The 13,115-nt window shown below is 46.5% G+C and overlaps 1 protein-coding gene across 1 annotated transcript in view; it reads left to right on the top strand.

Annotated features, from left to right (window-relative positions):
* Nucleotides 1-13,115, top strand: part of LOC119406272 (otoferlin) — a 229,869-nt gene that overhangs the window by 205,769 nt on the left and 10,985 nt on the right. The window contains exons 2-3 of the mRNA XM_049420024.1: nt 2,680-2,738; nt 5,921-6,009. Of these exons, the coding sequence (XP_049275981.1) occupies nt 2,680-2,738; nt 5,921-6,009 (148 nt within the window). The remainder of the gene's footprint in view (nt 1-2,679; nt 2,739-5,920; nt 6,010-13,115) is intronic.

Genomic DNA, 13,115 nt, shown 5'->3' with positions numbered 1-13,115 from the left:
ATCGTGCACGAAACGCCAAGCTCGTGCGGCAAGTCTGTAAAGACGACGCATGACGCGGCAAAAAGACGCATGCTGCTGAAATGGAAAATTTTAATGGAGCATGCGATCAAGTTCAAGAGGGACTTTCTGGAGAGACGTTTCGGATTTAGTTGCAGGGTGTGTGATGGGATATGGTTCGAAATTCTGTCTAACCACTGTGTCGTGTGATAAATTGCTTTTATGGTCGTTCACCTACACAGAGTTGAGTGGCTGGCGAAATTTTTTTTTGCATTTGATTTTGATTGCTAAGCAAAGCGGTGTAGCCGGTGCTGTCCTGAAGGCGCTAGCCTCGTTATTTATAATTTGAGTAAAAAGAAAGAAAGGAAAATCCTTGTTGTGAAAGTTATTCAAGAGTTCTTCCGCAATACGCCACGTGTCGTTTAAGCACATCGTGGTTGCCGCACGTAAATTCCTCACGCACAAGCACAGAAGGCTTTAAAAAGCATTATTGCGCAGCAAAAGGGAGAGTTGGGCTAGTTGGTTTGCGTTCATTATTGCGCTTCTTGCGGACAACTGGTCTTAGAGACAGACTCTAAGTAGTGTCATATTCTCGTTTCCTTTTTTTCCCCTCTCTTTTTCTTTTTCCTTTTCTTGCTCTCCCTTTTTTGTAACATCTCTCTTCTATCATGTTTTATCCCCCTTAGCCCTTCCCCCAGCACAGGGTAGCCAGCCGGTCTAAAAACTGGCTAACCTCCCTGTATTTCCGCTTGTTTCTTCCTTCCTTCCTTCCTTCCTTCCTTCCTGGAACTTATTTTCTTAATGTTACAGGGAGCTAAAGCGAGAGAAGAAGTGAGACCACGACAAAGAAATATATAAATAAGTGAGACATCTTGGACCTACGTTGTTTGAAATTCGGCATTTGCAATATCTTTTGGCAGAACAACGCTTCATATACATACATACGAGGTGGCAAACGTTGAGGCTTCCTTCCTCGAGTGTCAACAGGGGCCTTGTTGAAAGTCGCGGTGCTCGCCTTACCACTGAGTTTTTGCAAATACGTATGCAAATTTTCGACACAGAAGTATAAGGTGTGACCACGGAGGGTAGAACTATGCCCGAGGCGACAGGCTGGCACTTCAGGGAGGTGTGATTTTTTTTATCCGCAAGCTTATTCACTGGCTGTCCCGCTCTAAAGGAAATTTGCGTTTTGTACTTTCAGTATACGCAGAAAAAAAAGCAAGCAAGCAGAGCACACACACGCACGCACGCGCGCACACGCGAACACACACACAAACACACACACACACACACACGCACGCACCAAAAAACACAAACACACAGACACGCAGACACACAGGCACACAAACAGATAATTTTTATACGTTGGGTGAGATTATACGGAAGTTTCCTTGTCTTAGTATGTAAATATTGTCACGGGGGTGATGGTATACAAAAAAAGATGTATGTTCACGAGATACACACACATAGATAGCAGCTGCAGCCAAGATGGCGGAACAGAAACCACACGAGCCCTATTGCATTCGTCGTCTTCATCTTCTTTCTTCAAGATTCTTATTCAGGATGGCTTGTCATAATACACAGTGCAGGTGCCAGTGAACGCTGTCGAAGCTCCATATTTCAGGTAGCTTATTCTAAATACGTTTCAAAACTTATATTTCTGCTTTCCAAGAATAGCGCGCGTTTCTCAGTACTGTTAACCACATTTAGAGGCACAGGCGGCACATACTTTCGCATTACGACTTTACTCCCAATATTCGCACCAGCGAATGAGCCGTGAATGAAATGAAGGTTGTGAAACTATGACGTCAGGCAGAAAAGTTGTTTCGATGCTGTTCTCTGTGCGAAGAAGTGGTTGAGAAATAATCCTGCGTTAACCTTTTCAATAACCTTTTGCGGCACCGAAGGGAAGGCTAGTATCCTCACACGCTCCCTTGTGGATTCCCTAGAGATGACTCGAAGGCGAAAGCCATTTTTTTCTTCTCAGTCGAATGTGTTGATTCACCCCTTCCACTCCAACCGCGCTCCGAAAGCTTTCTGCACCCAACATGACTTTGAATTGCCTCCGGGATCTAAGGAATTGAAAGCTTTCTGTCCCTGACGTGGTTTTGCAGTGCTTCCGGGATACACCCACCTTTGACCAAGCTACAATGACGTCATCATGTGTCGTCATAATTACTAGAAGAGCCAGTGTAGGGGCCAGTTGGTTGTACATAGTGAAATTTTCAGCGCACTTCTAAGATACAAAAAATGACGTGGAAATAATCACAGGGGAAAAAAACAAGCGTGATTACGTCATGATGCTAGAGATCGTGGTGACCTGGAACGTCGTGGTGACGTCATGAGGTGACGTCTTTCATGATCATTTTTTTTTGTTTCTCGTGTTGACGCCGCCGACGCCGTCGGTCACTTTTTGCGCATGATGAGCCATCTAAGGCTTTCGCCTCAATAAGGAAAACTGTCATGGATTCGAAGTGTTTTGTCGATAGGAGCCGTTTCGACGCCAGCGCCGCCAGGAGGCGAAGTGATCATTGGTCGCAAGTATTAGCCGACAGTTATCGAGCCCTAGGCAACATTTGCCAACGGTATACCCTCTGTGAGGCGCGTTTCTCTTGCCAAGCGCAGTGCTTACTTGACTGCGTTAGACGTTTCTTGATCTCGTTCTGTCTCGTTTTATTTCAGGTGTCTCTCACCACACAAAAGTCTGCGAACACATGGAAGAAGATGCCGTCTTCAATGACGTAAGCAGCCTACGTGACAGGTTTTATGCATGCACTCTTTTTCGAACAGCATCAACGTAACGATTTTCAGTGTCGCCAAAACGTAGCTGCACTGTTTGATATGGGCCTTTCAAATACAACACGCCTCGCCAGTTTGAAAGTGCGCATCGCTGCTTAAGGCGATCAAATTAAATGAGAGACTCGGCAAGTGATAGCGAGTGCTTCGGAGATTACGAGCAACGAGTGCGGCACGAAAAAAAGCAGCAAAAACAAATAAAGAATCAGTGTCAAAAATTCAGCAGAAACTCCTGACGCGCGGGCTGGCATAATCGTAATTTCCGTAGGCATGGGACGAACTCCTCGCAATGCCATTTGAAAGAAAGTAAGATTGAAATCACTTTAGCATATTGTGAATTTCAGCTGTTTCATATACTACGTTTACTTATTAATTTTTTCCCGTTTTTGCAACTTGTTCCCCGCTGCAGGTGTACGAACGGGTCCCGAATCTGTCTTTCCAAAATGAAAGGCTCAGAATTGTTGTTCATCGTCTTCCTGCTCCGAAAAATGCCTTGTCGCTTTATAAGCAGCCTGGCTGATCGTTCTCAAGATACTGTTTTGTTTTGATGATTTAACCTGTTCAAGCCCCTTTGCTATGTACCTCGAGAACCTACTTTGTACACCTAAAGCACGCACCTGCGTTCGGAAAATGCAGTTCGTGATTGCAATAAATTAACAGAATAGAGAACTAGAGCAAATTCCATCGCTGAATTTTTTTATATTTCCTCAATCGGGAAGTAAGAAGTTTCAAAACTCGCAGGCACGTGGAGGCGCTTAAATATGCACTCACTCTATACTCCCGAAGAATAGGGAGACGTGAGAGAAAGTGTTGCAGGTGCAGGAAAGATAACTCAGGTGGGCTTTCAGATGCGCAAACGAAAGCCTTTCTTTTTTTTTTCTAAATGAAAACAAAAACAAAAAGAGACAGTGCGCTTCGAAGCGCGGTGATTTCGTTACTACTTACTCGGCCGAATTAAGCCGCAGTCCTCCGAGACTTTAGAGTTTGGAGCGAAGATTCTGCGCTCGCGAAATGTTAAGACGAGTCGCCATTGTGCGAAGCGCTAGCCGCGAATCCATTAGCGTGCTTTCGCTAATCCCGTGCATTCGTAATTTGAATCGGCCATTCTTTTCTGCGGACGTTGCCATTTTTTTCCGAAAGGGTAGTCTAATGAACTAGGACCTTCGGTGTGGTCTTTAAGTTATTCTAGTTTTTTTTTTTTTCTAGGAGGGGTCGCAGTACAGTCGAGATAGAGTGGTTATTATTTTGCGGAGGAAGCAGCATTCGATTTAGAAGTGTTAAAGGATCTCGTGATAATTGCATATAAGTGAAATACCTGCCTAAAAATCACGATGAGTAAACACAGAGGGGTTGTAACGTTACATATTGATCTGCATTATGTAATTGTGTTGAGCTTGAAGAAACTTCTGCGCCCGTGGCCAAACAAAGCCTTACAGACGTGCTCTTTAAATGCGTTAAAGTGCCTTCTTGAAGACAGCGTCATTGCCGGAAATAATTACAACATATGTGTTCCTGTTACATTAAGGTCACTTATTATGTGTATGTTCTAGCTATTATGATGTGTTGACTGTTACGTAGCCCACATGTGAGGAGTTGTCTCCATGATGACTAGAGACATTAAAATGACACTAAAGAGCGAAACGATTTTTCTCGCATTAGTAAAGTAGTCTTCCACGATACCAAAAACACCACGCTTGCTGCGAGAAGACGCTTAATAAGCGAGAAAACACGCAAAAAGAAAATACAGGTGGCGACGCCACCTTGGAATTCCCGCACCATTTGCCGTGACGTCACATATTTTTGACGGCGCCTGCTTGCGCCTACGTAGTTCTTAATCGGTTAAATCGAAGTACATTGTCCTCTGAGGGGGCCAGAGACTTGACATAACGAGTTTGTGGAAATTTCGTCGAGCCAGTGGCGCCAAAATACGTTAAATGCTCTTTGAAATCTTTTACGTCACGAATTACAATGTTCGGCGCGAAATTTGAAAATGAAACTTTCAACTTGGTTTTCTCCTCTAATAATAAACCTATGGTGGTGAAATAAACTACACAAGAGTTCTCTGAGCACACTTTATCAATCTAAACCAATTCATTGTTTCTCTTTAGTGTCCCTTTAAGGACAGTATTAAGTGCATTTTGCACATTTTCGTGTATATTATCACGGTGTTACCAAAATTGTCTATCGTATCTGCAAACCATCATTTATGTTTTGATGTTGCTCTGATAACGTTGTTTGACATATGCGTGTTTCTCTCTCTCTCTCTCTCTCTCTCTCTCTCTGTGTATACGTTGGGCGCGATTATACGGAAGTTTCCTTGTCTTAGTGTATAGATATTTTCCCGGGGGTGATGGTATCCAAAAGAAAGAAGCATGTTCACAAGATACACACATAGACTCACACACATAGATACACACGGTTAGCGTGTGTATCTATGTGTTTGAGTCTATGCGCGTATCTTGTGAACATACTTCTTTCTTTGAAGAGAGCAAGAGAGAGAAAAAAAATATAGAAAAAAAAATAGAAAAATGATCGGCGATTCGAACGCGCGTTCCCACGATCCGAAGGCGACCATCGTAACCACTCGGTTATCCAGGCACGCCAGGAGGGCCTATCATAGCCTTGTACAGTATAGTGCAGCAAGGGTGTGGTAAAGGGAAGGGAGGGTGAGGAGGAGGAAAAGGAGGACGGGAGAGAGTAAAGAATAGCATAGACTGAATAAGCAAGAGATAAATAGAGAGAAACAAATGTAGAAAGAGAAAGAAAGAGTGATAATAATAGAAAGAGAGAGAAAGAAGATAGAAAGGAGGAGGAAGCAAGCAAGAAATAGACAGAGAGAGACAAAGGGTGAAAGAAAGCAAGGAAATCAGAAAGAGGAAGAAAGAGAAAGAAATAGAGAAAATAGAGAAATAAATAGAAATTAAGAGATGAAAAAAAGTCAGAAAAAAAAACGGGGACAGGAAAAGAAGAAAAGACAGGAAGAAAGAAAGAAAAAACTAAGGAGAAACAAAGAAGGCCGCCCAGTTCCGCACTTCCTTCAGGCTTGGCAGTACTAGTGCAAAGCTGCAATATTTTTTTTTTGTTTTAAAGTTCTAATTGCATCGGTACGTGCGTCTCACTGGTGCAGGACTTCGAGTGGCCGGTGGGCAGGCCCGTGGAGAAGTACGAGGTCCTGGAAGTTCAGGTGCTCCAGCACAACAGGTACTTCGCCAACAAGTGAGTGTACGCCATGTTGTCTACTCTCTGCTAGAGCAGCAACATCGAATCGGTCTTGCAGCAATACCGATTATCCAGTTATTCGATTAATCGGCTATTTGAATTCGAAAACCGGATAACCGGAGCGACCGGCTATTCGGTTGGTTGTTCCGTCAATATTGTCGGAATACTCGGGTAATTAACCGGGTTACTACAATCGAATGAGAGGGAAAAGAAGAAGACGGCTTTCGCCTTCGAGTCGTCGTAGGCATAAGGAGCGGCGTGAGTTCTTTTACAGCAGAGCTGTTATGGCCGAGGTTTGCCGTGTGTCGTAGATAGAAAATTGTCATCATCATGAACGGGCACGCGCTCAATCACCGCCCAAGCATTCTGTGCAAATGGTTAACAAGATGAGCTGAAACGTGCCCCGAAGCTCTGCTCTGACCCAGACTTTCGCGACTTAGGGCAAGCTGCGCTAAATTTTTTGCATATTTTGGCAACGTACTCGGCACACTTTTGCTCGGTCTGGTGCTTTTCATGCGTGGAGAAATCATGCTGCGCACGGACAAACGCACGCGTACGTTACAGCGAACATCCCGGCACTTAATTGGGTGAGCTATAGTCCACAACGTTTTCAAGGAAGAAAATCTCAAAATTTCAGCTCACATAATTAGTGGCTGACTAACGACGAAGAGGTTGTCTCTGAAAAAATAATCGTGTGACCCTTTGTCCAGTAGCAACGGAACTTGCGTCACGGGCACATTTGCGTCACGGGCACATCTTCAGCCCTCTGATAAATAACGTAGTACTTTATAGGGGTGCAACTAATGAGCTTCGCGCGTACCATTGTGGTACATGTGATGTGACTGTAAGTTGGCATCAGCAGCTAGCGATGCGAAAACATTTGGGTTCGAATATTTCAATATCCAACTGTGCGCTTATTAAAAGTGGAGCTGTTTAGTCTCGAGGTTAGGCCGCGCAGAGTTAAAAAAAAGTATCATCATCATGATCGGCCTATACCTTCTAGCGCGTTGTTCGGCCCGCGCGCGCTCTTTTCATCCCCTTCTTCCTCTTCTCAATACCTTGCTAACTAGGGCAAGTAAGGTTTGTAGTAATTAAGGCAGTGATAATCAAGACCATGGGGAATAATATCATATCAGTTAAGGTCTTGCTAATTACGACATCGCTAATTAACACATTGTTAATTTCCTGTTGATTAGGACCGTGGTAATTCACACCTCGCTAATTAAGACTGAGCTAATTAAGAAGATAAACTAAGCGTTCACTTCACATCACCACGACGACACTTCGCCAAGCAATAAAGTTCTACGCTCCACATAGTCAAACTTTGCAACGCCTAGCCAAACCTAGCAGCGACTTAGTCGAGCTTGTAAAAACCGGCAGAAGCTAGGTTGGCCACAAGCTCAGGTGTTAGTCCAACCTTGCACCACTAGTGCGAGCCTCCCACATTGTTTTTTGAGCCGGGTATCCTAAGCATCTGTTTCTTGAAATCCGGATAACCGGTTTCCAAGACCGGAGGCTGGGACCAATGATGATAGTTTGGCTCACGTGTACTGTCGACTCTGCCGGACGGTCACATTCCGCGTCTCATGAGGCACCTAGGCTTTCGCCATAAAGAAGAGGGAGGACGTTTCATATGATATGAGTACGATACGAGTTCATTAAAGGAAGGAACATTATTGCCGCATCCCATTGGCCGATGCCTCCGCAGGCGTTATGGGTGTGGATGGAGGCGCGAGCATCGACCAATCGCGTCCGGCAAAAACCTCCCTTCGTTTACAAAACACGTACAAAGTCGCGTCCCATGCGTGCCCTATTTGGGATAGTGGTCAGCTGTCCCTAAGGACAAGCATACTGTGAAACAAGAAACGGTGAACGATTTATAGTTCTATGCATTCTACCATAGAAAAAAAAATTGGGACAGCTACGCGCTAGTGGCGCGAAGACTGAGGAAACAGCCGAGCTGCAGGTGGTCTTCTCCTCCTCCTCTTCCTGAAATCACTCCTCCTCCCCTCACTTCCCTTTCTCATCGCTTGCTACACGATACTATACAAGGATATGTCTTACCTTCTCCCCTGCTCCTTTGCCGCATCCCCACACTGACATTACTATTTCTCTCGGTGAAGCTAGGCTTGGCTAGGCTAGGCTTTCGCTCTCTGAACGTGGAAAGTAGACTAGGCGCGGCTGGACAAGCTTTTCCAAGCAACGCCGGCTGAACCTCAAGCTTAAAGTGCTCCGCTATTAACACACAGCTGTCGTTTATACAAGTGTTGTTAAGTCAATATCGGCTGAGACGCATGCAGCCTGAAACGCGGCAAAGTACGTTAGAGGAACGCAATTCTAAAGAAGCATACTCTTTTGCAGGTCACACTCCGCTTGCGTCGATTAGAGTCAGTAGAGCGCACTTTAACCGAAGTCTTCTCCCCGTAAGTAGACTTCACTTGCACGCTTGACACGGGTGTCCGACTATGGAAGATCTTCGTTTAGAACAGGGGTCGGCAACCTTTTTAGGCGGAGGGCCAAAAGTGGCATGTAGCCGGCACGACGGGGGCCGCATGGCAAAACCAGGGGTGGGGGGCATTGAGGCAAAGAGAAAAAAAATGGGTAAATTGAGAGTACAAAATTGATATACACATGAAGATTATTGATGAAGGTGCTTCGTTGACCTAGTATTTCCACAAGAAATGTTCCTTCCCCCTTTTTTAGACCTGCGCAAAGAAAGGGATTGAAGTGATTATATGGCAAAGTGTGAAGATCGGGGGGACTGTGGGACAATGGCAACTTTTTGATATGGGGAGGGGGGGGGGTTCGGTCATCGTACCGGGGTCCGCAGGTTGCCGACCCGTGGTGTAGAACATATGATAGATATTTGAGAGCACTCCGTACTCTACAACGGGAGAGCTGTACGCAGCTGTCCCTATGTGCAAGCTGAATGCAGCAGAGGCAGCACGTTTAACAGTTAGGAGAATGCGTGGCAGAGGCAACACGCGCCTAGCGACCCCGATGAACTACCGTAATGGCTTCAGTTACGATTCTCGGAATTTGATTAAACGGTTCTTCAATATCCTTAGGAATGGTAATTTTCTAGAACCACGAGAAGTGTTTTCGTTGGAAGCACAATTCCTTTAACTGAATACTACAGCAGGAGAAAGTTGCTTGTATAATTAAGTAAATCGCATCGTTGTAGTAAAAGCAGTCATGAACGGCCCCGCTCACGGGCGTTTCCACTGCGACGAAAGAGGCACTTGTTCTCCGAACGGAAGGCACTGGAGGACTTCGTTGCAGGGGCGAAGCACCGTAGGGTTTCGGCGTGTCCGCGGGCATCGTCGTCTGCTGTCGCGGCGTGAATCGTCGTGTCCTGCCCATTTGCTTGAACGCGAGAGGGCTCCACCGCCTTAGCGCTTGCCGTGTGGCGAGAGAGAGCGAACGACGCGCGTAGACTACGGAAACGCTATTTCTGCGATGAACGCTGAACCAGTGTATCGGAACGGAACGAAAACGAAAAACGAAAAAAACGCTATTTTTGACCGCAACGAAAATTTAACCGAAACTTTACCTATTATTGCGTTCTCAAGGGAAACAATTTTTTATCGTTTTTTAGTTCAATCGCAGCCGTGGCCCCGTGGTTGAGTGTCCGCTTCGGCTGCGGGAGGTAGTGGGTTCAAATCCACGTTACCGCCGGGTACCCACCGGTTTGTCTAAATGGGTACAGGCGTCCCCCGGCCCGACACTCGGCTACTTCCAGGGGTGAAACGTCTGGTAAGGGAGCCTACGCCGTTCAAATTCCGTAGAAACATGTGGGCAAACACAAACCCCAATGCCCTGAAAAGGGACGAAGAGTCGAGGTAACACTCGCTCCGTAAATCAAGAAAACGTGCCGCGCCCTGTCGCCGCTGTTTACAAAACCTCGAGAGAGAACGGTGTTGGCACCGCGTTCAACTCACTACCATGCATTGCACTGAACGTTGAGTTCGAGCATCACGTCTCAGGCGCTTACGTTTAGATTGCTGCAGACGGAGACATACCCGAATCTTTGCACACTGCATGCAATATACCCTGAGAACTATCCGGATGACGTGTGCCCCGCATGCGGGGAGAAGTCCACATTAGCACACATGCTCTGGGGGTGCGTTCAATCAAGCCCCGATTCCTCCATGGCCAGGTGGGAGGCGGCCATCCGCAGCCCGCTCCTGGCCGACCAGCTTTGGGCTGTCCAGCCGGCCCGCGAAGCGGCTGACAGGCTTGGCCTGACGGTCCCGACGTGGGAGTCGCCCACTGCGCGCTAGGGTGCGTCCCGCAGGGCCTCATTAAAGTTATTTCAATCAATCAATTTTCAGTTCACGGGAAAACTTGGCCATCCGGAACAGCCGAAGTCAAGCAACGTGAGCAATAATGCATATCTCGGGGCATAGTATTAGCGCGTACCTAAGGCAGGAATTCCAAAGTAAAGATGTGTTGAAATTGTGCGAAAAACGAGAACAGTGGCAACCAGAGACGTTTATATTAACGCAAGTTGACTTTCGTGCGCCTGTCACGCAGGCCAACGTGGAGAGGACACTCTCGGCGTTGAACTTTATTTTATCAGAACAGCAATCTCGCACATCAGAGTGTACACTCGACGACGTGCTGCTTCTGAAATAGTGCTCACTCTCTTGACACAAAGCATTGTGTCTGCTCAAAATAATCAGTTGCCTTTTGAAAAAAAATCACAGCATATCCACGGAGTGAATGATGATGAGTGGGCGAAGCTGCGGAGGTTCATCGGTAAACCGTGAATCTTCCGTGAATTCTGCCCAGTACATCATCACCGACGTGAGATCGGGCGCGTCTATACTAAAGGTTCGATGAGAGTTATGACGACTTGCAGCTCACTTTAATTTTACATGTACGCTGTGGATTTTCATTGTTTAGAAAACCATTGCTTTAGAAAACATCTGGCGTCTTTCGTTAAGCAGCTGGCGTCTTTTCGTTTTGCTTTAGAAACATCTGGCGTCTTTTCGTTTTGCTTTTAGAGAACATCTGGCGTCTTTCGTTGGCTTATTTCATCAATCAACGGCGTTCTGAACAAAATTTTTATTGTTTAATCACGCACAGGAGAAATCTCACCAGGCACTACCTTGGAGGTAAACAATGGCTGCTAATGGGAATGAGAGACTGAAGAAGTCGGCTTTTAGCTAACACTTACACTTCTACTAACGTTTCCTACTGGAACATGCCAATGGCTGCTAATGGGGAATGAGAGACAGAAGAATTCGGCTTTTAGTTAACGCGCACGCTGCGAATATTTTATTGTTCAACAACGCACAGGAGAAATCTCCCACCGGCACCACCTTGGAGGTCTAGATCTGGTACTAGCGTTAAGACTGGTTACGCACTACGACGGGGACGAACGGGTGCCGCTTTAAGGAGCTTCGCCCCTAAAATAATTACTATGACTTTGAAGGGTACTGGTTGGTGCTAGTTGGTAGGCATTCGTGGTATAGTTACTTCCGCTCTGAAGAACGTGGGAATAACATGTTTTGCCCCTGTCCCACTTTCTTAAAGGGCCCCTAAACCACCCCTAGATCGAAACTTAGTTGTGGCGTTGTAGTTGTGCACGAGTCTACAGAGAACGCTAACGGAGTTACGCGCGTTTGCTCGTTTCGCTATTTTCTTCGCTACGCTGCGTCCGTCGGCTCGTCTGTCCACCCAACGCCCTCCTCTTGTCGAGCTCTCCGAATGCCCTTCCTCAGCGCCCGAGGGGAAAACGCAAGGAGCGCGCGCATCTGCTAGCAGAAAACAGGTTCTTGCTCACCCACTGACAGCGTCTGCTGCTCGCGACGTCACGTAATCAGAGAGGTGACGTGACGATCGACAGCCTTTGCGGATAGTGAAAAAGCATGGAGAGCGTCTCTTGGTGGTTTAGGGGCCCTTTAAGAAGAGCACAAGTAACTATACTACAAATCGAGTATTTTTCATCGATCGTCTAACTCCAGTTTTTCGCATACAAATAAAAACCGTTATGAACCATTACGGAACATTTTTTTTTCGTTCCGGAACAGAAACGGAACGCAACTTTTTGAGGTGGAACGAAACGAAAACCGAAACGGAAACCATTTCTTTCCGACACCCTGCGCCATGCCCTGCGCTGAATTACCAGCTCGAAAGGAACTAGAACACGCCCTAGACCGCGAAAGACAACGCCGACGCAGGCAGCGACTGCTAGCGAGTTTCGTGATTGAAAAAAAAATTGGCCGCCGATCTGCGTGCTTCGCTGCAGGTGTCGTCTAAAGACGATAGAAGAGGCGCTGCGTGAGATATGGACGCCATCTGACAATACGTCGGGAAACATGAGTGCTGTGTTGCGGGCTGGTAGTCGCGGCGCAGCAGCAAGCGAAGACCGGCAGGGACGCCAGCCAGCCCGAACACGCGTTTTGGCGCGAAGCGCTGAAGCAGAAGAAACGTCCGCACTCAACGAGTACTCTCCACACACTCTTTTGTTTACACGTCGCCTGGGTAAAACAGGAATGCCAGAGCTGCGCCCCATGGCATTCGTACAGTGTAATACAGAACCGAAACCGAAACACAACAATGAGCTCTTGCAGAGGGCACGGAGGAAGGCAAGTTTCAGCGCAGTCGCATTTTCAGCGCAGCTTAAGAAACTAGGGTCTTTAGAATTATGTATGTATGTATTTTCTATTAAAGGAACACACCACCTAACACTTACCCAGTGATGTTGCCCCTCAGATATGCGTAATGTTTGCTTTTTGGTCGACAGTTTACGCAACTATGAACCTAGTCAGCCGTTCAAGATGGCTGGCCCTTGGGCAAGTGGTTCAACTTTGGCCGAGTGACTCAATCGAGTGACGTGCCGACAAACAGAAAGACAGACAGACCAAAATATTCGTTTAAGTATCCCAAGAAAGACTATCGTCTTTAAAAACCGACTGCTCGCGCTGCAAAACCGTTCACCGGCCACCCCGCATATATAGGCACTGGATGTTGACCTGCAATGCAGTGCTGGTGAAAGATTTCTCTTGTGCGTAGTTGAACAATAAAGATTCGCAGCGCGCACGTTAACTAAAAGGGAACTGCGAGTCTCTGTGTCTAATCTTCATTTTGTCTCT

This window comes from Rhipicephalus sanguineus, chromosome 10, assembly GCF_013339695.2.
Source record: "Rhipicephalus sanguineus isolate Rsan-2018 chromosome 10, BIME_Rsan_1.4, whole genome shotgun sequence".
In the NCBI taxonomy this organism is placed as follows: domain Eukaryota; kingdom Metazoa; phylum Arthropoda; class Arachnida; order Ixodida; family Ixodidae; genus Rhipicephalus; species Rhipicephalus sanguineus.
Note: the sequence above shows the minus strand (reverse complement) of the source record. Positions and strands in the feature narration are given on the sequence as shown.